General features: G+C 38.6%; 2 protein-coding genes across 6 annotated transcripts in view; one reads left to right on the top strand and one right to left on the bottom strand.

The window, feature by feature from the left end:
• The window catches only part of col19a1 (collagen, type XIX, alpha 1), a 66,228-nt gene extending 63,255 nt beyond the window's left edge, over window positions 1-2,973 (bottom strand). The window contains exons 1-2 of one of the 5 annotated variants that reach the window (XM_030378572.1): window positions 2,639-2,973; window positions 555-674 (exon numbers count right to left, since the gene is read on the bottom strand). In XM_030378572.1, coding sequence (XP_030234432.1) covers window positions 555-642 — 88 coding nt within the window. In that variant the 5' untranslated portion in view covers window positions 643-674; window positions 2,639-2,973. Of the gene's footprint in view, window positions 1-554; window positions 675-2,197; window positions 2,569-2,638 lie in introns of those variants that run through there. The other 4 variants (XM_030378575.1, XM_030378576.1, XM_030378577.1 and 1 more) reach the window with 4 other exon arrangements.
• A 5,226-nt stretch (window positions 2,974-8,199) lies between these two features.
• lmbrd1 (LMBR1 domain containing 1) overlaps window positions 8,200-17,502 on the top strand; it is a 54,186-nt gene continuing 44,883 nt past the window's right edge. Inside the window, exons 1-3 of the mRNA XM_030378564.1 lie at window positions 8,200-8,292; window positions 9,819-9,995; window positions 13,731-13,794. Of these exons, the coding sequence (XP_030234424.1) occupies window positions 8,227-8,292; window positions 9,819-9,995; window positions 13,731-13,794 (307 nt within the window). The 5' untranslated portion in view covers window positions 8,200-8,226. The remainder of the gene's footprint in view (window positions 8,293-9,818; window positions 9,996-13,730; window positions 13,795-17,502) is intronic.

Below are 17,502 nucleotides of genomic sequence, written 5' to 3'. Positions count from 1 at the left end.
TCAGAGAAAATAAATGTCACAGAAGGGGGATACTTTTTCTTTCTCCAGCCTCGTCTCGAGTCTAGAGACAATGACAAGGGTTGCCTGTTTTAAAAGTGCTTATGGTTGAGGAACAACACAACACAATAACTGAGAAGAGCATATTTCAGCTGAAGTGTGCGGTAGCAGTAGCTGGAGACGTGTGAGCCCATTGCCTGGTGACATAGTAGCTCTCTGAAGATGGATCAATTGTATAAACACAGCCTGACATTGCTACCTGTATCTATCCCTTTATGTATTGGGAAGAAAACAAACCACCATTGCATTGTACAGATGATACACACTAAGGAGACATCATAGAAGACAAAATAAAAACATAAGTCATCTCATACATAGATCCATGACCAGTGTTCCACTGTGTTTTTCTGTGCGTGTGTGTGTGGTGTGTGTGTGTGTGTGTGTGTGTGTGTGTGTGTGTGTGTGTGTGTGTGTGTGTGTGTGTGTGTGTGTGTGTGTGTGTGTGTGTGTGTCTGTTGTGAAGAAAACAATGTTGGCAGCAAGCCTCCACAACTTACCAGTTCTTTCATTCACTGCCATGCCAAAAGTGCAGCAAACTAAATTTACAATCCAAAGAAAAGCAGTCCATCTCCCGGGGTTACTCATTTCTGTCCAGACACTCAACTCCACTCGAACACCTGAAAGCAAAATAATGACAGTAAAATAGTTTTGGGCAAGTAAAAAATAAGAAAAACAGACAACTACTCAAAGTTTAATCTGCGTTTGTAGTCCGACTACTCAATGCCGCGCTGTCTCGTTTCACTGTGTAAATTGTCTCCAGCTATTACGCGGTTTTAGTAACCGGGTCTTTGATGAACTGTAACACTTTCACCATGAAAGGCTCTTCATGAAAGGCTTCTTTAGACGATGGACATCCGTGTGGGCAAGTCTGCTGGTAAAAAATATATATAAAAACTGCAATTGCTTGTGAGTGTCAATCGTAATAAGAAGATGGTATGTTTTGATGCTGCATCTAAAGCATCCATAGTACAATATGGATCCTGACAGTTCCCCTAACATCCTTTGTCTTTGGTGTTTGTCTGACTTTGGTTTGGTGTGTGTTTACTTGTAACAACACCTGTTAAGTTTTGAAGTAGCTTTTAGAGCTTTTTATTTATCTTTATTTTCTGAGGCTGCTAACTTAACAACAGTCAGCTAGTTTGACTGTATTCATATCAATGTTTTAAGTTTTCCGCCATCAGTTTCATAGAATATCAAATACCACAATGAAAGAAAGTCAATTTTATGAATCACTTAAATCACTTCAAATAATGTTGTTATATAAGATGGCTTAATGTAGTTTGTCTTTAACACAGGCATTGTGGCACATCTTTACCCTCAACCAGGTGATACAGTGATTGTGACATGTACAGTAGCTGCTTCATCAAGTCCCTAATTCCAAACCTTAAAACCCCTCCTCACTCTGAGTCGACCCTTCAGCGTTGGCTCTACTCTGGCTCGTTCAAAATATTCCATGTGACAAAACAGGTATCGAAGGCTTCATGGACATGAGGTCACCACGTGCCTTTCACTTTGCGATGACACCATTTGGAGTCATGCCAATCCTTAGAGCTAGCATGTAGCCTGTTACTGTAAAGGCCAATTTAATACCCAACATGCTTCAGCATCACATGAATAATTGCTGAATCTCATTACAAACAATCCATTACTTATTATACACTGTGTACATTAGTCTACTTTTAATCCATTAGGGCTGACTACTAGCTACAGAAGAAAAAAAAATCTGAATTAACAATTGAAAAATATAGATCAAATATTGACCTAAAGTAGCTGATACAGCATCTGCATATCTTACAGATTTCCGAAAACATCCGCAACCATTATTTATTTCCAATTATTCTGCTTATATGAACTTTGTGTCACATTTGTTTAAAGTGGGCCTCTTTTAAAACAAAGAGATAATACATATCCATGTCATAAAATAATAAGGAAAGAAATATATTAAAAAAAAACACCTTTTAAAAGTTATGTCCTACAACCGTGTTAAGTCTGGAACTTAATTGAAGACACAAATGCAAACCATAGGGAAAAGCCAATCCGCCTCCACCATGCATTATGTTGTTTGTAGACTATCTGAGAAATACACCATCTACCGCCCGACCACCTCCTCTGTATCATGTTGGGACCCCGAGTCACTCACGCTGTCTTGGACCGTCTTCTTTATTTAGTTCTATGCATTTCTAATGCATAGAACAAGCATAGTTTTCCTGCTGTCCACACTTAACATTTATGACGAAGACCGTGTCGCTAATGTGTTCATCACCCATTCCTTTTAAGGCACCAAATCACGTTTTGCAGAGCACTGTAAGGAAGCCATGCAACACGGGCACCACACGTTCAGTCATATGGCGCGGTTAAAACACAACATGCGATGTGTCCCGCTCACACTTAAGTTAGAGATCTCCACCAAAAGCTCTCAATGTACTTTCGTGTTAGGAATCAAACCGTGCACACGTCCCGCCGAAACGTTACACCACGGGGGTAAACATGTACATGATCACCCCAACAGCTTCGGATTCAAATTCAATATATAAATGAATTAATGCGCAATAATTGATATCAATAAAGTAGGCTTACTTACGATTGGTGCAGTTTTTTTTCACTCTCTAAAGCAAAAACAAGTCAATCAAAGAGGAAAACATAATCCATGTGTGATTACTATCAGCCCGAAACGTGATTCTGAGACTTGGAAATAAAAGTCACAGTGGGATCGCTTGCTAGATCGCGGTCCTTATTAGTCGCCCAGTGACCCTCCCACTCTGTCACTCCACTACCATGCCCTCAAGTCTTTGGCAAACAGCAGACACTCAAACATGTAATCAAATGAACCATTCAGATGGTCTCCGTCCCTTTGAGCGGTAGCGCTGGTCGCGTCACTATAAACTTTGATGTATGATCCACATTGTTCCAGCACGTTATATAAAGTTGGCAATGTCCCTCGTATTAAAAGAAAAAAAAAATCGATACTTGAAGAGGGCTTTTTTCATCTCAGTATGAAAGCCTTTTGTCTATTGAGAAACTATTGAACATTGCTGGTATACGCATATCCCAAGATATGCCTGGCTATTAACCCCTTTGGAATTGGTTGAAATGCATACAATATAATATAATATGTATAAAAAAGGCTAAAAACATCCGTTATTGACCTCCTGTTAAAACAGCCGTTATTAACCACCTTGTGAGGTGCTATGAACACAGGTACATTCATTCCGCTGTGTTATGACTGAAACGGAGCACCAACACCAGTGCCTTGCTCAAGAGACCCCCAAAAACAGGTGCTGCGGATCCGCACTCATGGCTGTTTAGACAGATGCCTGTATGTCTTCTGCCAACAGACCCACCCACCATCACACAGATGCACACACGCAGACACACACAGACATGCATACATGCACACACATACACACAGTTGGCCCATTAACATAGACACAGCAACAACAACAAATAATAGAGCAATAAACAAAATAACAAAAGGAAGGAAAACACAACACTTGAGCCTATTTCAATGTATGGTATCTCTGCATTCAAATTCTTAGAGTATGTTCAATAATCCAATTACGTTTTGACCATGTACAGACCTTGGTGTGATCTAACATTTACTGGTCTTTCATATCAGAGAACATCTCCCAGAGACTTATCTCCTTCCTCTAATGGCTTTGGCTCACTTCCATTGATTCCATATCATTATCTTAACTATCCTTCTTGTCCCACTCCCAATCTAAAGGGCAAGCAGGACAAGGAAGGGCTTGTAATGGGATCCGTGCCTGCCAGATAATGTCCGGCACAACATTTGCCGTGCGTGGGCAATACGGTTGCATCTGAAACCTATCATTTTAACATCGTATAGGTTTGGTCTGTGGCCACGGAATATCCCGGAGAAACTCGAGATGTTTTCAAAGTCGCTTCGGACAGCTGACACTTTTGGTAACAGCGTGATGGCACAGACATTTTTTGAACAATCGGTGCTACTTTTCAGCTGATGACAGTGATTTTCTCTGTGTCCAGAGCTGTCTGGTTGACAACATACCTTAAAGCTTTTTGCTTTCTATTTTCAAACCCTAATGGCCTAGGGGTCGTTTCCATACTTGTCACTCTTGTGAAAATGAAATGCATTTGTTTTTGCCATGTGTCGTGGTTTATGAGGCTGTTCATGGAAAGACGACTTAATGACTTAAAATGACCCCAGTCTAGACTGTTGGTGCTTGGCTACATGTGATTATGGTTCAATTCTGGACATTGAAGATAGTTGTGACAGAATTCCATAAGCGACAAGCCCATTGTGGTGATCCAAAAACAGGGATGCTCTAATGCCAGCAATCCTAAAATCGGTTTCTGTCAATATATGGAGTCCTTCTCCATATATATTTGAAAATACTTGTATTAAACGGTACCATACTGCCTAAATTGTATCAACATTTTTCAATGCAATGCTTTGTGAATATGAACTTCGACCATTTGAAGGGAGAGAATCCTGCTGATTAATGTTGGTTTATCTCAAATGAATGGTTTGTGATAAATGTAATAATGAATAGCCATCTATTTTCTACCATTAAGGAAATTACATGTATCTTACATTTATTTTCTGTTATAATTTGATGTATACATGTCCTATAGCAAAGGTAAACATGTACAATGTATGGGGCACCTGTTCTATTCTTTGTATTATGGCACATGCATGTTTGTGTGTGTGTGTGTGTGTGTGTGTGTGTGTGTGTGTGTGTGTGTGTGTGTGTGTGTGTGTGTGTGTGTGTGTGTGTGTGTGTGTGTGTGTGTGTGTGTGTGTGTTGTGTGTGTCTGTGTGTGTGTGCGTGTCTGTGTATGCATACCTCAGTAAACAGTGTTTTTACGTTGAACTAAGCGTGTATGCCACACCGACCATAGTCTGTTAAGTGCTCTATGCGTGCTCATTCATTTTGTCCTTAAAATCTCCATTGTTCAGAGAGATCAAATACACAACACCTGCTCGTTTTACCTTTGAAACGGACATATGAAGAAGCACATGGTAAACAGCCGCGGATTACAAAGCTAGCTCTAATTCCAAGGCAAACATTATCATTGAATAGTACATTTAATGTACTAATTTCCCAGCTGGGTATTCAAGCTGCTAATACAGACAAGGACATAAAGGAAAGAAAAAGGCAGAATATAAGCAGTTTGGCCTGAAGCTGTTTCTTATGTGCTTGAAATAAAAACCACATAACAATAGCCTAAGCCATTTAATCCCTTTGCAATTTAGGTTCAGCCTTAAAGTTACTTTCTCCTGCTTTGAAGTGAGTCCATGCAGTGTGTAAGATATCAGATCAGGTTTTCTTAGTGGTTTGTTTAAACAGTTCACAGGTCACAGTATTAGTATAAAAGTTTGTGAATTAATTATACTTCCATCATCAATTATTATCTTTATCTCGATCCTCCATTATATTCATCTATTTATTTTTTTTCCAGTACAAGACTGCACAAGAATACCTCCACCAGATGATGTTTGCCATCTTGATGAAATATAAAAGGATAAAGAACATTTTGTACAAGAAGGTAAAAGGAGACAATAGTGTCAGTATTCATGTTGGGATTTATGTGGACTAAAGGCTGTGTGTATCTCATGATCAGCACTGCTTTTCAAGTGAAGGAAAAAGCTAACATTTCCATTAGTGTGTGCCTTGTATCACAGTGACCATCTTAACATAGTGGACAGGATTGTTCCGGAGTCCATCACTTAACAAGTCAGGTCTTCTGCTGAATAAGAGAATGTTTGAACCATATATAAGGTTTTATTTTTATAAATGGAGAGGAAGAAAAGTGAGAGGAGGAAAAGCTGTTACAGCAATATCAAGGTTGTTTCAAAGTCAAAATAAATCTCAATAATGTCAGAGACATTCTGTAGGATTTCCCACTATGATATTTAATAACTATCCTCTAAACGGCAGTTCAATGTGGGCCAAGAACAAATTAGATTCAAGAAATAAGTTTGGTACGTTTATTACATAGTAACCAATAGTAGTTACACCTTATCTCTTCTTTCATACCGGCAAGCATTCCTAAGAAAGGCATATCCGTCTCCACAAAAATAGAAAATAGGAGAACAAGATAGTTGTGAGAAGTTATAGTGTAGTGCAATACCATAACAGATGGGCTAGAGATATGGGATATAATATACCTGGAAATAGTTGTGACTCCGAATTCCTCTCGTTAGCCCAATAAAGTGCAACCCAATAGTCAAACTTAAATGACACCCTTATATATATATGAGCCATATATATATGCCTGTAATGTTAGAGTTAAATATATATGCTAGTAATATGCCAGTTCATGTGTCAACCACTGAGAATGATGCCTGGGCATTGGTCCTGTGAGCTTTCATTGTTTCTCTAAGGTTTTGACATGGTTGTGTCAATCTCACTATATAAGATATTCGGTTGTATGCTTTCCAAAAGGCTGTCTTTCCCATATTCTTGGATCCAGCTTTCGTTTGATTTGTGAGGCTACCTTTCACCAGGTAGCCTTATTTTCGGCTGGTGCAGCCGGTCGCTGTCCACGGTACTGGACTCTCCCCTCACTTACTACTCATCCACCCCCTACCTTCCATTGCCTTGATGCCGCTTTGACAGCACAACAGAGACCCACAGTTGTGAGTGTGGCTGGCTGGAAAACTGTGTACAAGTTGCCTTGTTGGTCGAACACCTTGCAGAGAAACCAAGCAACTGTGTTCCAGTCTCTTTGAGTTGTGTATTGGGGTGAGAACTGGTCAGCGTTAGCATCGGTCCAGTGCCGCAGAGTATCCGCAATGATTGAAACAACTTCTTCTTCTCCTTATTTTCCTTATATATATGTGTGTGTTGTATCTCTGTGTGCGTGTGTGTGTGTGTGTGTGTGTGTGTGTGTGTGTGTGTGTGTGTGTGTGTGTGTGTGTGTTGTGTGTTGTGTGTGTGTGTGTGTGTTGTGTGTGTGTGTGTGTGTGTGTGTGTGTGTGTGTGTGTGTGTGTGTGTGTGTGTGTGAGTGTGCGTAAGGACGTGCGTATATGCGTGTATGTTTGTTTTCTGTGTGTGTTGTTTGTATGGATGAAAGCGAACAACACATTTCTCTGAAACTTTGCCCTTGCTGTGTTGGACTTAGTTGCGGTCATCCATTTTGTATATGGCTCGATGATACCCTGTAAATTCTTAATTTTGCTTCTTCATATGTCTTCTTTTCAAGCCATCTATTCATTATGGAAGAAGTATATATATAAGAAGACGACCTCCCCCAAGGTAGGGCTACTTAACATTCCTTGTGTTAAGCTTGTGTTAGAACTATGTCCATCAACTTCTCAGATTGCTGCTGATGTCCGAAGTTCTCCTCGGTATGCCAAAGAGACACCCTGGAAAATGAACTCCTCAGGTGACAAGTACACTGTTTGGGGTTTTATGGATGAGAAAGACCTGCCAGTAAGCGCGGTAGGTTCAGCCTAGCAATAGGCCGACGACTCAGTTTTTACTAAAATTATGGCCTTGTGGCGTGTGGGTATTTGAAAGAATCCTGTTGGAACAAAGACGCTGAAAACCCGTAAGAGATACACCTCATGAAAAAAAAAAAAAAAAAATAGTTGCCATTGTTGGTCATTCACTCAAGTACCTGCTATGATATGGAGATTTCCAGCATTGCTTTTTAATACTCAGCAGTTAAGAGATATCACAAATCGTCCATAAGGCTTAGATACTACAGCAAATAATTCCTTATTGATTCTGTATGTGTTAATGACTACTGCCCATGTGTATTAGTTTATTCTAACTGGCAGATAATGGCCATGTGTCCTTTACACAAACTCCCAGGATTTTGATGTATGATAAAATATATATATAAGTCAATTTATCAATCTTGTGGAAGCAAATTATGTTATAAGAAAAGGAAAATACAATAATACTACTTTGATTATAGAATTTGCAAAACTAAATCGAATGTATCTGTTAATAAACAATAATATTTACATAAATAATAGTATAGCATATCTGTCAAAATGGTTTCCAAATCTGCTTTAAGATAACAATTTGTGTGGGAAATGTAGGTTCTAAGCTACTGTATAGTCTCCAGTATGATCCATGGACATAGGGTATGATCTCATCCACACGAATCGATGCCAAACCACGCCCTTCCAAGTAAGTGTCAAACACGTGGTTTTGTTATTACCGGAAGTAAAGATGGCGACGCAAACATTGCTGTCAGAGTCGGTACTCGGCTGGTCAATATTCACATTTATACTTTTGGTAAGAAGTTTTTCCAAGATTTAAGTCTCACCGTGTATCATGCGACATTTGTTTTATCCTAGAAAATTGTCATTGCAGCAATATATATGATTTAAATGCAATATTTTACAGGTGTTGGGTGCCTAAGCTAACATAGCTAAAGGGGTTCGATGTAGCTCTGGCGTTGTTGTAGTGAGCTAGAAACAAAATAATATATTTACCTATACGTAGGCATACCCCACATATGTATACATTCACAACATTATAACATCCCAGAGGAGATACTTGTCTTGAAGTATTGCTACAACTGCTTTAGCATGGATTTAGATTGGTCTACAGTGGCTAACGTAACATATGTGACGACTTATAAACTTTGAGCATTTTACTAATCATTTAACAGTTTATCTCCAAAATAAAATGAAGCAAATGTAATTTGTTATAACACTTTGCATTATGAAAATGCTGGAGATTATCAATATTTCCTTGACTTTGGGAAAAGATTAGTAGATATAAGATTTCTTTATTTAACATTGCTTTGTTTTTTCTTTCTTATCTCGACTTGCATTTAAAACTTCCCAATCTCTTCGAGCCCTATAACAGCCACTGTTGGGTACATCTTGCTTTATTTAGAAATACTTAACACCTAATCTGTCAACCGTTCCTAATCCGTTTCCCAAATTAGTTTACTGTAAGAGTTGTTAATCTGAACAGCCGGTTTCATGAAACTGGGCTGGAGTAGGCTAAAACTATCTGCAAACGTTACATCCTGACTACCTATATAGGGCTATGCAAGTCTGACCATTGACATGAGATCCATGTCAATGATTATGATGTAGATGCAACAGCCATGTCACTACCCGGTAACGGAAGCCAGAAGCTACTTATAAAATGACCTTATCGTGTCAATCGCGCCACTGCTTACAGCTTATTTAAAGCTGTATAGCAGCTTGTATGTGGCCCTTATCTGGTGCCCAATCCTGTCTTTTAACGAATGCTGACTATGATTTAATTGACTTAGAATTTCAGTATTATTTTGAATCACAGTGCTGAGGAATATGTTAACAATATAATTCATCAATGAAAACCTTGGCAAGATAGTGCCATCAAAAGACAGTGTGAGGCTTACAGGTTGGTCAATTAACTCTGACAGGGCAGTCAAGATTAGTGGATTCTGTCACCTAATCATGACTCCAATCGTCAATTCTGTTTATTCTTGTTATACCTATTCAGCCATGTATGCCTTATTCAACATCCAATATTAATATAGCATAAAAAATCAATGAGGCTAACTTCTTTGAGATCATCGGCTGTGTATTCAAATCACCAATGGACAGATCAGTTTGACTTTCTGGCCGTGCAAGGCTGTAATTCAGGGGTAGTCATTTTATAACTTAAGTATTTCCTTAATTATAACTTCTCAAAGTTTGAGACAGCCCTCATTAATTTGTTCCTGTCTGGTTTGAAAACTGCCAATTTTTTCTTATTATAAAAGCTCCGGGTTGATGTGCTTCCCCATTCATTGCTGTAATTATTATCCTCATCTTTAGGTGATTCTCGCCTTCTGCTGGTTCTACATCCGAAAATATCAAAGTCGGCAGGAGAGCGAAGCTGTCTCCACCATAACAGCAATATGTGCATTGGCAATTGCTCTGATAACAACTGCTCTCCTTCCAGTGGATATATTCCTGGTCTCATTCATGAAGAACCCAAACGGTACCTACAAGGTAAGTGTCAGTAGCCTGGAAATGTTTTTGTAATCTTTCGAATATAGGCCCATACAATTCAATATATAACATAATGCATCTATTTAATGTTCCACTTACAGAGGCAGAAGTGTTGTGTTGTGCTATCCATGGTGTGAATTCTTAGGTGTATGGTACAACAGGTGATGTATGTACCTGTATTGTATGACTGCAGCAGTTTCTTTAAACTGGAAATGTTCTCCAACTTTTGATAGCTGAATCATGGTGTTATCTATTTACAGTTGAATAGACAAAGGTCAGATAGACCTTTTTGTCTGATACAACCGACGGCGTTAAATCTTGGGCCAACATTGCACATGATGTCCAAAAAACACCAACACGACACACTCCACTAGATAGAGGACATCAACATGTTTACGTACATGCTACAATGTATTTCAGTTTTTGTTTTTGTCACCGCTTACCCACTGCGCTTCTTTCACTTCCTCTTGGTTGGAGTGTTTCTTTCCTTTCTGAACCGTGTAGGGAGAGTACCAAGCATAGACATTGTCAGCAAAACGGCGCCGTCAACCCAACAGGGGTGGTTGGTCCTTAACTCAATGTTATGGCTGACTCCTTCACGGCTTCATGCCATATCCCGTAGTATCATGTTCTTTGTTTCACATCCATCCGTAAATCATAATCCTGTTAGTTGGTTGTTTTTGTTGTTTTTGTTTAGAAAAGTACTTTAATCTCACTGCCTGAAACTATTGGTTTGGAAAAATGTAAATGAAGTAAAACTTAAGTTCTGCATTGTATTCATTTGAGTAAATGCTTATTTACTTCACCCGTGGCAACCTTAGTCCTTACAAAGGCCTCTCTCTTATTTTCAAAAACAAAATAAGAAAGTCTTACTTTTATAAAAAACGAAAGATTATATGATCACTGAACTTGAACAAAATAAAAAAAAATTAAGTTTGGTTATATTCTGTGACTAATTGTGTTTTTTTACACAATGGAACAAGGATGATGTCAGGTTACTTGAGCCGGGGATAATTTGCATTGAGATAATTGCTCACACCTGCCTTGAACACGTTGGTTTGGTATTATCATCTCGATTTTGACTGCTCCTTGTTAATATTTCTTAATTCAGGCTGTCCCTTTATCTTGCAATAAATTCCAAGTTTGAGTGTTCGTGGGAGGTCTGACACTATTGTACACAAAGTTTTCTACGCATGTGTAACTGCAAAGTATTTTAGTACAAACAAAGTATTTAACTAACTGGATAATTTACTATAACCATTGTATCATAGTTTTGTTGCAGGCACTTTTATCCAAAGCTATTTGCAGTGAAATCAGTTGAAGGTCATTAGGAGCTTGTAGGGATTGGTCATTTTGTTTTAAAATGCTGTGGATTTTAGGGTTCGAACCAAGTACTTTGAGTCGTAATGTGTCGACTGTGAGTCGACACTATTTCAAATACACCATACTCTTCCTACTTAGTATCTACCAAATTCTGGTGACATTTAAAACCTAACTGAACAACATTTTGCTTTGGAAATACCATAATCAACCAACCATGTATATAATATAACTCAATTGAGTTTAAAGGTATCATATGTAACATTTATTACATATGTAACATTTATAAATCAAAAAATTACCAGACCTTTGCTATATATCCTCTTGAGTTGTGTACTTTTTGTAACCCATACCATAACAGAAAATGTCAAACCCAGAGAAATGCGTAGTTTTATTCAAGGGAACAGTTTGTTAAATTTGTTTGTCAATGGCGTCATACCATCTTTAGCCACTTTCCCCCAGGCAGACACGGGAAACATTAATCCAGGAGAGACATGGTTTATTGATGTATTTAGATCTCGCTTACTACGATGTGCTACTATGACAAGGGGCGCATGCCAGCCACCACGCTAAGGCGGTCGATGGTTTTACAACAACATTCAACACGCTCATAAAGTTATTTTAATATGAACGTTTTAACCATGGATAATAACTGGGCTACTGCAAGATTTTATTCGCCACATAACGTTAGCTACTGCTTTATAGGTAATCAAGTCATCTAATAATAAGTTAGCAAGTTAACGGTATGACGTGAAAATATAATCTTGACCAAACGTCACATGAATATACATTTAAAACACAACATTGTCTGTGAAAATGGTTTATGGTTTATATTAGTCCAATCGGATCGATGTTCACCGGCATGCTGGTGAAGACTTCTCCCATGTTCCCACGCTACTTCATGATGTTATCAAACCATGTTATTGTTTTGATTTAGAGACACCTAGCGGCAGAAATTACAAATTATACCTAGAATACAACTCAATAAATGCAGAGCGGCTATTTTCCGAAAAATATAAACACTAAACATGCCACATTATTGCATGTGTTTTCATGTGGCAACAAAAACTCCATAATCTTCGCAGGGTGTTGCACTAGCGGAGTATGTGCCGTCCTGCTTGTTTTAAATGTACTTTCCTCCCTTGTTGAGGAACGTTGCACTATTTAAATCTTAACAGAACCGAGCCTAGCAAATAACCTGCAAGTATCTATAAACACTTCAGCGATGCCCGCACGGCACAGTCGTAAACATGGACTGTAGGTCGTAAAGCGCTAGACGCGCATAGTGCGGGCGGGAGTTACGGTTTCGGCTAGTGACAAGGGCATACCAGTTAAGAGGGATCCTACTAATCATCGCCAAGCTTCGCAAACAGCCCGAGAGTGCTTCCGGGATGTTCCAAAAAATACTACAAAGTGCACACGTTTTGCACTGCAGTGTGAATGGTGCTTCTATCAAACTACCACAGAGTATCACCAAGGGCCTCTCAGCGATGTTGTGCGAAGACCACCAAAGTACACTATACCAAAATTATTATCATACCTTTTTGTAATAATGAACATTATTTTACAGTACTTTACAGTACTACAGGGACGTAGGTCCTTTGAGGTATATTGTGGCACATTGATGCCTTGTGTTAGACCACATAGGTTGTTTTTATCAGCACACATACTCTTGGGTGTCTTCAAGAGTACGAAGTGTTACTTGCCAACGCATCACAGACTAACATTGAGGTATTCTGAGGTGCTTTTTCAGCTTTCATGTCATGCTGCAGTGATTTGGCCCATTTGAGGCTCCTTCCTCCAATTCCAAATGGAAGGTTTTGTGTTTTGGTCCTCCTACTGCACATAGACATCTACCCAGGGCCCATAAGTGAGTAATGACTAGGGCTGTTGGTAATAATACCCGCACCTGACAAATCTGTCCTTCAAATATTCATTATATAGTATCAAATCAAAAGCATCAGTCATGGAAAGAAGATGGGCTCAACAATGAGCCCAGGTTTCTGCAACATTGGTTATCTGGCTGTCAGAGTAAATTCGCACATTTCCGGGTCAGTTTGACCTGAATTCTAATAGGTTTTGCTTTATTCGAAACGTCGGTACAAAAGTCGTGGAGAGAACTCCTAAAAATCATCGCCCTGAGAGACACTCTACTTTTTACATTTGGGTTTAAAACACCCATTTCCTTCCTAGGGACCTTTTTCAGTTTCAACATGTAATGGCGTACAATTTTCAGGATCGCCGGTTAAAGAAAAGAAGAAAAAAAATCCAGGGAGAATAGCTCAGCTCCCTTTTGTGTGGGCTCTAATTATCCTTAAAGTCACTGCTTACGTTGCCTGTCACAGGCTTTTTTTATCTATTGATGAGTTCAAAGTGTACGTGTTTAAAAAAATGTTCTTCTTTCCTCCAATTTAGGTTTGGGCTGAAAGCAACGAGACCAGAGGGCAAATTGAAGACACAGTGTTGTACGGCTATTACAGTAAGGCTTCATTGTACTTTTTTACTTTCCTATTGATGCAGGTGTGGAAATGTGTTAAAGCATGTCACATATTGGAGTTATATGTAGCCAAAAGGGTATTATCTCTATTTTATTTTTCTCTGAAAATGTTATTTGAGTTTAAAGATTGAAGTTAATATGTATTGTTTGGTCTTGGTGATCCATATGCAGCAGCTCAGGACAATACAGCATATATAATTCCAACGACAAGCCGTTGGAATTAATATGCATCCTGAAATTGTTCCTACTTTGACTCATTTCTTTAATATGAGTTGTCAAAAGCTTGATTCAAAACATTTATTATTCATGCTGATTGGTTTATCCTCAATTTTAGGGAATAGCTCATTGGAAATGCAGATAAAAACAAGCCTCGTAGCTTGTTGCCTCTGCCTAGTAGGTTGATTACTTATCTAAATAATGATCTTTGCATTGTGCTACATCCCTCGTTGCTGTAAAAGGGTGTTCCGCTCGGTTGGTTTCCTTTTGAATAATGTCAAATTCAGTCATGCCAAAGACACTAGATCATGAGTTTTCTAACAGATGCTGGCTTAAACTGCCCGTCAGCAATGCTGTTCTGTACCGTCTGTTCCAAAATGCCAAACTCATGGGAGACAGGCTGTCTCTGAGCTCAGCCTGTCCAATAAAAAAAAAGCCACTTCCATTGGCATAACAACATCTGAAAATTGGCTTTGACAGAAGAGGTACACTGCATGTGGCTCCTGTATTCAGCTGGCCACATTATGATTTTCTTCTAGATGCACAAATATGATTTCGTGCAGGAGATTGATTTTCTGTGTCACCCTCAAGACTTTGTATATGACATCCCCTTAAAGGGACACTTGGCTTAACAGGCAGTCCGTAATGAATTATGCATGAGATCCGCATCGCGGTGCATGTCGAGTTGTAGAGGGTTAATGGCAAAGCCGGCAGGAATCCATGTGCTTTGTGTGGTGCAGTCACACTTTTATGAAAATGATTCATAATATTTCCAAAGGAAAGCTTATATTAGGTTTATATGGCAGTAAAGTCATCCAATAGGAAATGTATTGATAGAAAAGATTGAATCGGCTACCTTACAATTTGAGTTGTTCGTCATGTCTACAGCGTCATGAATCGCAAGGCCCCATTTGGTTTTTGTCAGAGAAAGGCAATACTATTAAAACGAATATGTTGTTCATCTCAATGTAAAGTCTATGCCCGAGCCCCTTAGGAACACTGATGAGAACTGTGCGTTGTCGACGGCTGATTAGTAAGGACCATAAGAGAATGGAAAGCTCAAGGGTCTTTTTCCCCTGGCCACACTCTTTGCCACTTGGCCATTCAGGTCTCCCACCCTGCTAGCCTTTAGAAACACGCTGGAACAAAGATGGCCGCTAAGAGAAGAAGGCCATCATCCTTCAAATGAGTTGTTGTCGTTGTTTCGCTATATATCTGGAAGGTCGCTAGCTCCAATAGTTCAGAGAGGCTATTGCATTGAATTTAAAAGTATGGTCTGCTTTTTTCAAAGCCCTTTTCTTGAATGAAAGAAGCCATGTCCTTAAATAACATATATAAAACAGAAAATAAGGAGTTGGAGGTTTGCTGAAGTAGTTGTATGTGTGTGTGTTTATCTATGTGTGTGTGTATATATATCTATGTATATTTATATTACGTCTATAAATACATAGATCTAACCCACGTATTGTTTTGTAACTGCTTTCTAGACAAATGTCTCCTATGTTGTTATGAGGTTGCTTATCAGGATACGCAGTGAGGCAATTCGACAATGAAGATCCACAAGGGCTTAAAATAGGAACCATTACTCTTTAATAAATCAAAGTTTCACCCTCTAGTTTGGCTGTGTATTTCGCTATCTTTGGAGAATGACATTTTAATCAATTTCTGGAATCAATTTCAGCCTCCATGGAAGGCACTCCGTTTTTATTTGCCAGTAGATGGAGACCAAGTTCCATGTGTATCCCTTCCGTGGTGTCCTTCCAACTCTTAAATGTAGACTATTTATTTTTAAGTAAGTATTAGACAGCCATGTCCATTCGTCTCTTTAGAAATAGAAGAACTACACATCTGATGTAGTGATTGTGAATGTCCTCTACTGCATGTAGCTATTATATAATTTTGGAGACCTTTTCATTTATTGTCACAGTTGACAATCAAATTGTGGTTTTAAAAAAACACTCTTGATAAACTGCAGTGGTTAATCTCTGAAATAATGTGATGGCCATTCTTGGCTTAAATAAAGGGTCTATTGTCTCTGCCGGTTAGTAAATTATACCACAAAAACATAACCTCTCTTTTAATCTAATGTAGAGAGACGGCTTCTTAGAATGGACTGTTGTTTTTCGTTCTACTTAGACAAGGAATTAATCTTTGGCATAGAACTTCATAGCTTTCATTTGCATTGATTTCAAAAGCTTCTAAAAGACTAGACAGTAATTGACCAGAATATTTGATGTAATGCATTAAGCTTCATCTTCATTTCAAATCAAATGCCCAACTACTATTCTGAGCCACACATTTCAGTTATTAGTTCGAAATGTATATTTAATCTATGCACAAACAACAACTGAAGACGTCATCATCGATAAACAAGTTTTCTATGACGTTTTTTTTTTCTCTCTTGGAAAATGACTGACCCGTCGAGGATGCATGCAACAAAATCTGCCCTGGCGTAAGCCTCTTACACCTCTGCGACAGAATTCTGAGTCAAAAAGTAACATTACAGTTTGGACATTGGCTTTAATGCGAGGTCAGATGTCCGTATCGGTCCCTCCTACTTTCTTTGAGACTCGGCACAGATTTATCTGATCTTTGATGAACTCTTAATAGTTTGAATGAATGTGTAGCTTTAATGTCGTAGTTCCGTGTCCATTGCCCGAGTACTTCAAAGCAGTGGTGCATGAGACTCTGAGGCATCAGGGCAAAATACCCCTGAGGCCTTTAAATAAATCATTAGCTCCTTTTCTGCCTTTTTTCCCAAAACATCCCCATTTTATCTTGGCAAGCTACTTCAGCCTACCCTCTAATAAACAAAGTTTAACTATGTCAAAGCTGTATATTATTTCCTCTACTGGCACTGACTATGTTACTGGGAGGTACTAGCCTTGTTTGAGTTCAAGAGTATAGCAGAACACAATGATGGATTGTGCATTTATTGAAGGAAGCACAGCTATGTGATGGGCTGGAAGGATTTGAACTCTTTTCAGGGTCTCAGCAAAATAATAGTTTTCACGGGTCACAGTTGCTTGTGATAATATGTTCAATGGGCGACCTCAGATTAGATTTCGATAACCGGATCACAGTTACTTAAAGCACTGGAAACATACACTTAACATTGGCAAACAAACCTTTTCTTATAAAACACTTTATTTTATTATTGCATCGTTTATATTCCATGGGCTGCTGTAACAAGTGAATTTCTCAGGTATGGGATGGAATAAAGTTCTTATCTATCTTATCTTTACAGGTATGACTGTGCAGCAGCTTTTGAATATTTAATGTTATATTCTGATCAAAAACATTGCAAAAATATGCATGAATATAAAATGTAGGGTTTTTGTAAGATGCTGGCAAAATGACTAACAAACGATTTTCTGTATAAAATGGTTGTAATCATTTATGATTTGCTTGACGAGTACTCACAATGTTTTGAAATGCATATAGGACAAATAAGGACACAGACCACAATTGAAT

The sequence above is a fragment of the Gadus morhua genome, chromosome 15, assembly GCF_902167405.1.
Source record: "Gadus morhua chromosome 15, gadMor3.0, whole genome shotgun sequence".
In the NCBI taxonomy this organism is placed as follows: Eukaryota; Metazoa; Chordata; class Actinopteri; order Gadiformes; family Gadidae; genus Gadus; species Gadus morhua.
Note: the sequence above shows the minus strand (reverse complement) of the source record. Positions and strands in the feature narration are given on the sequence as shown.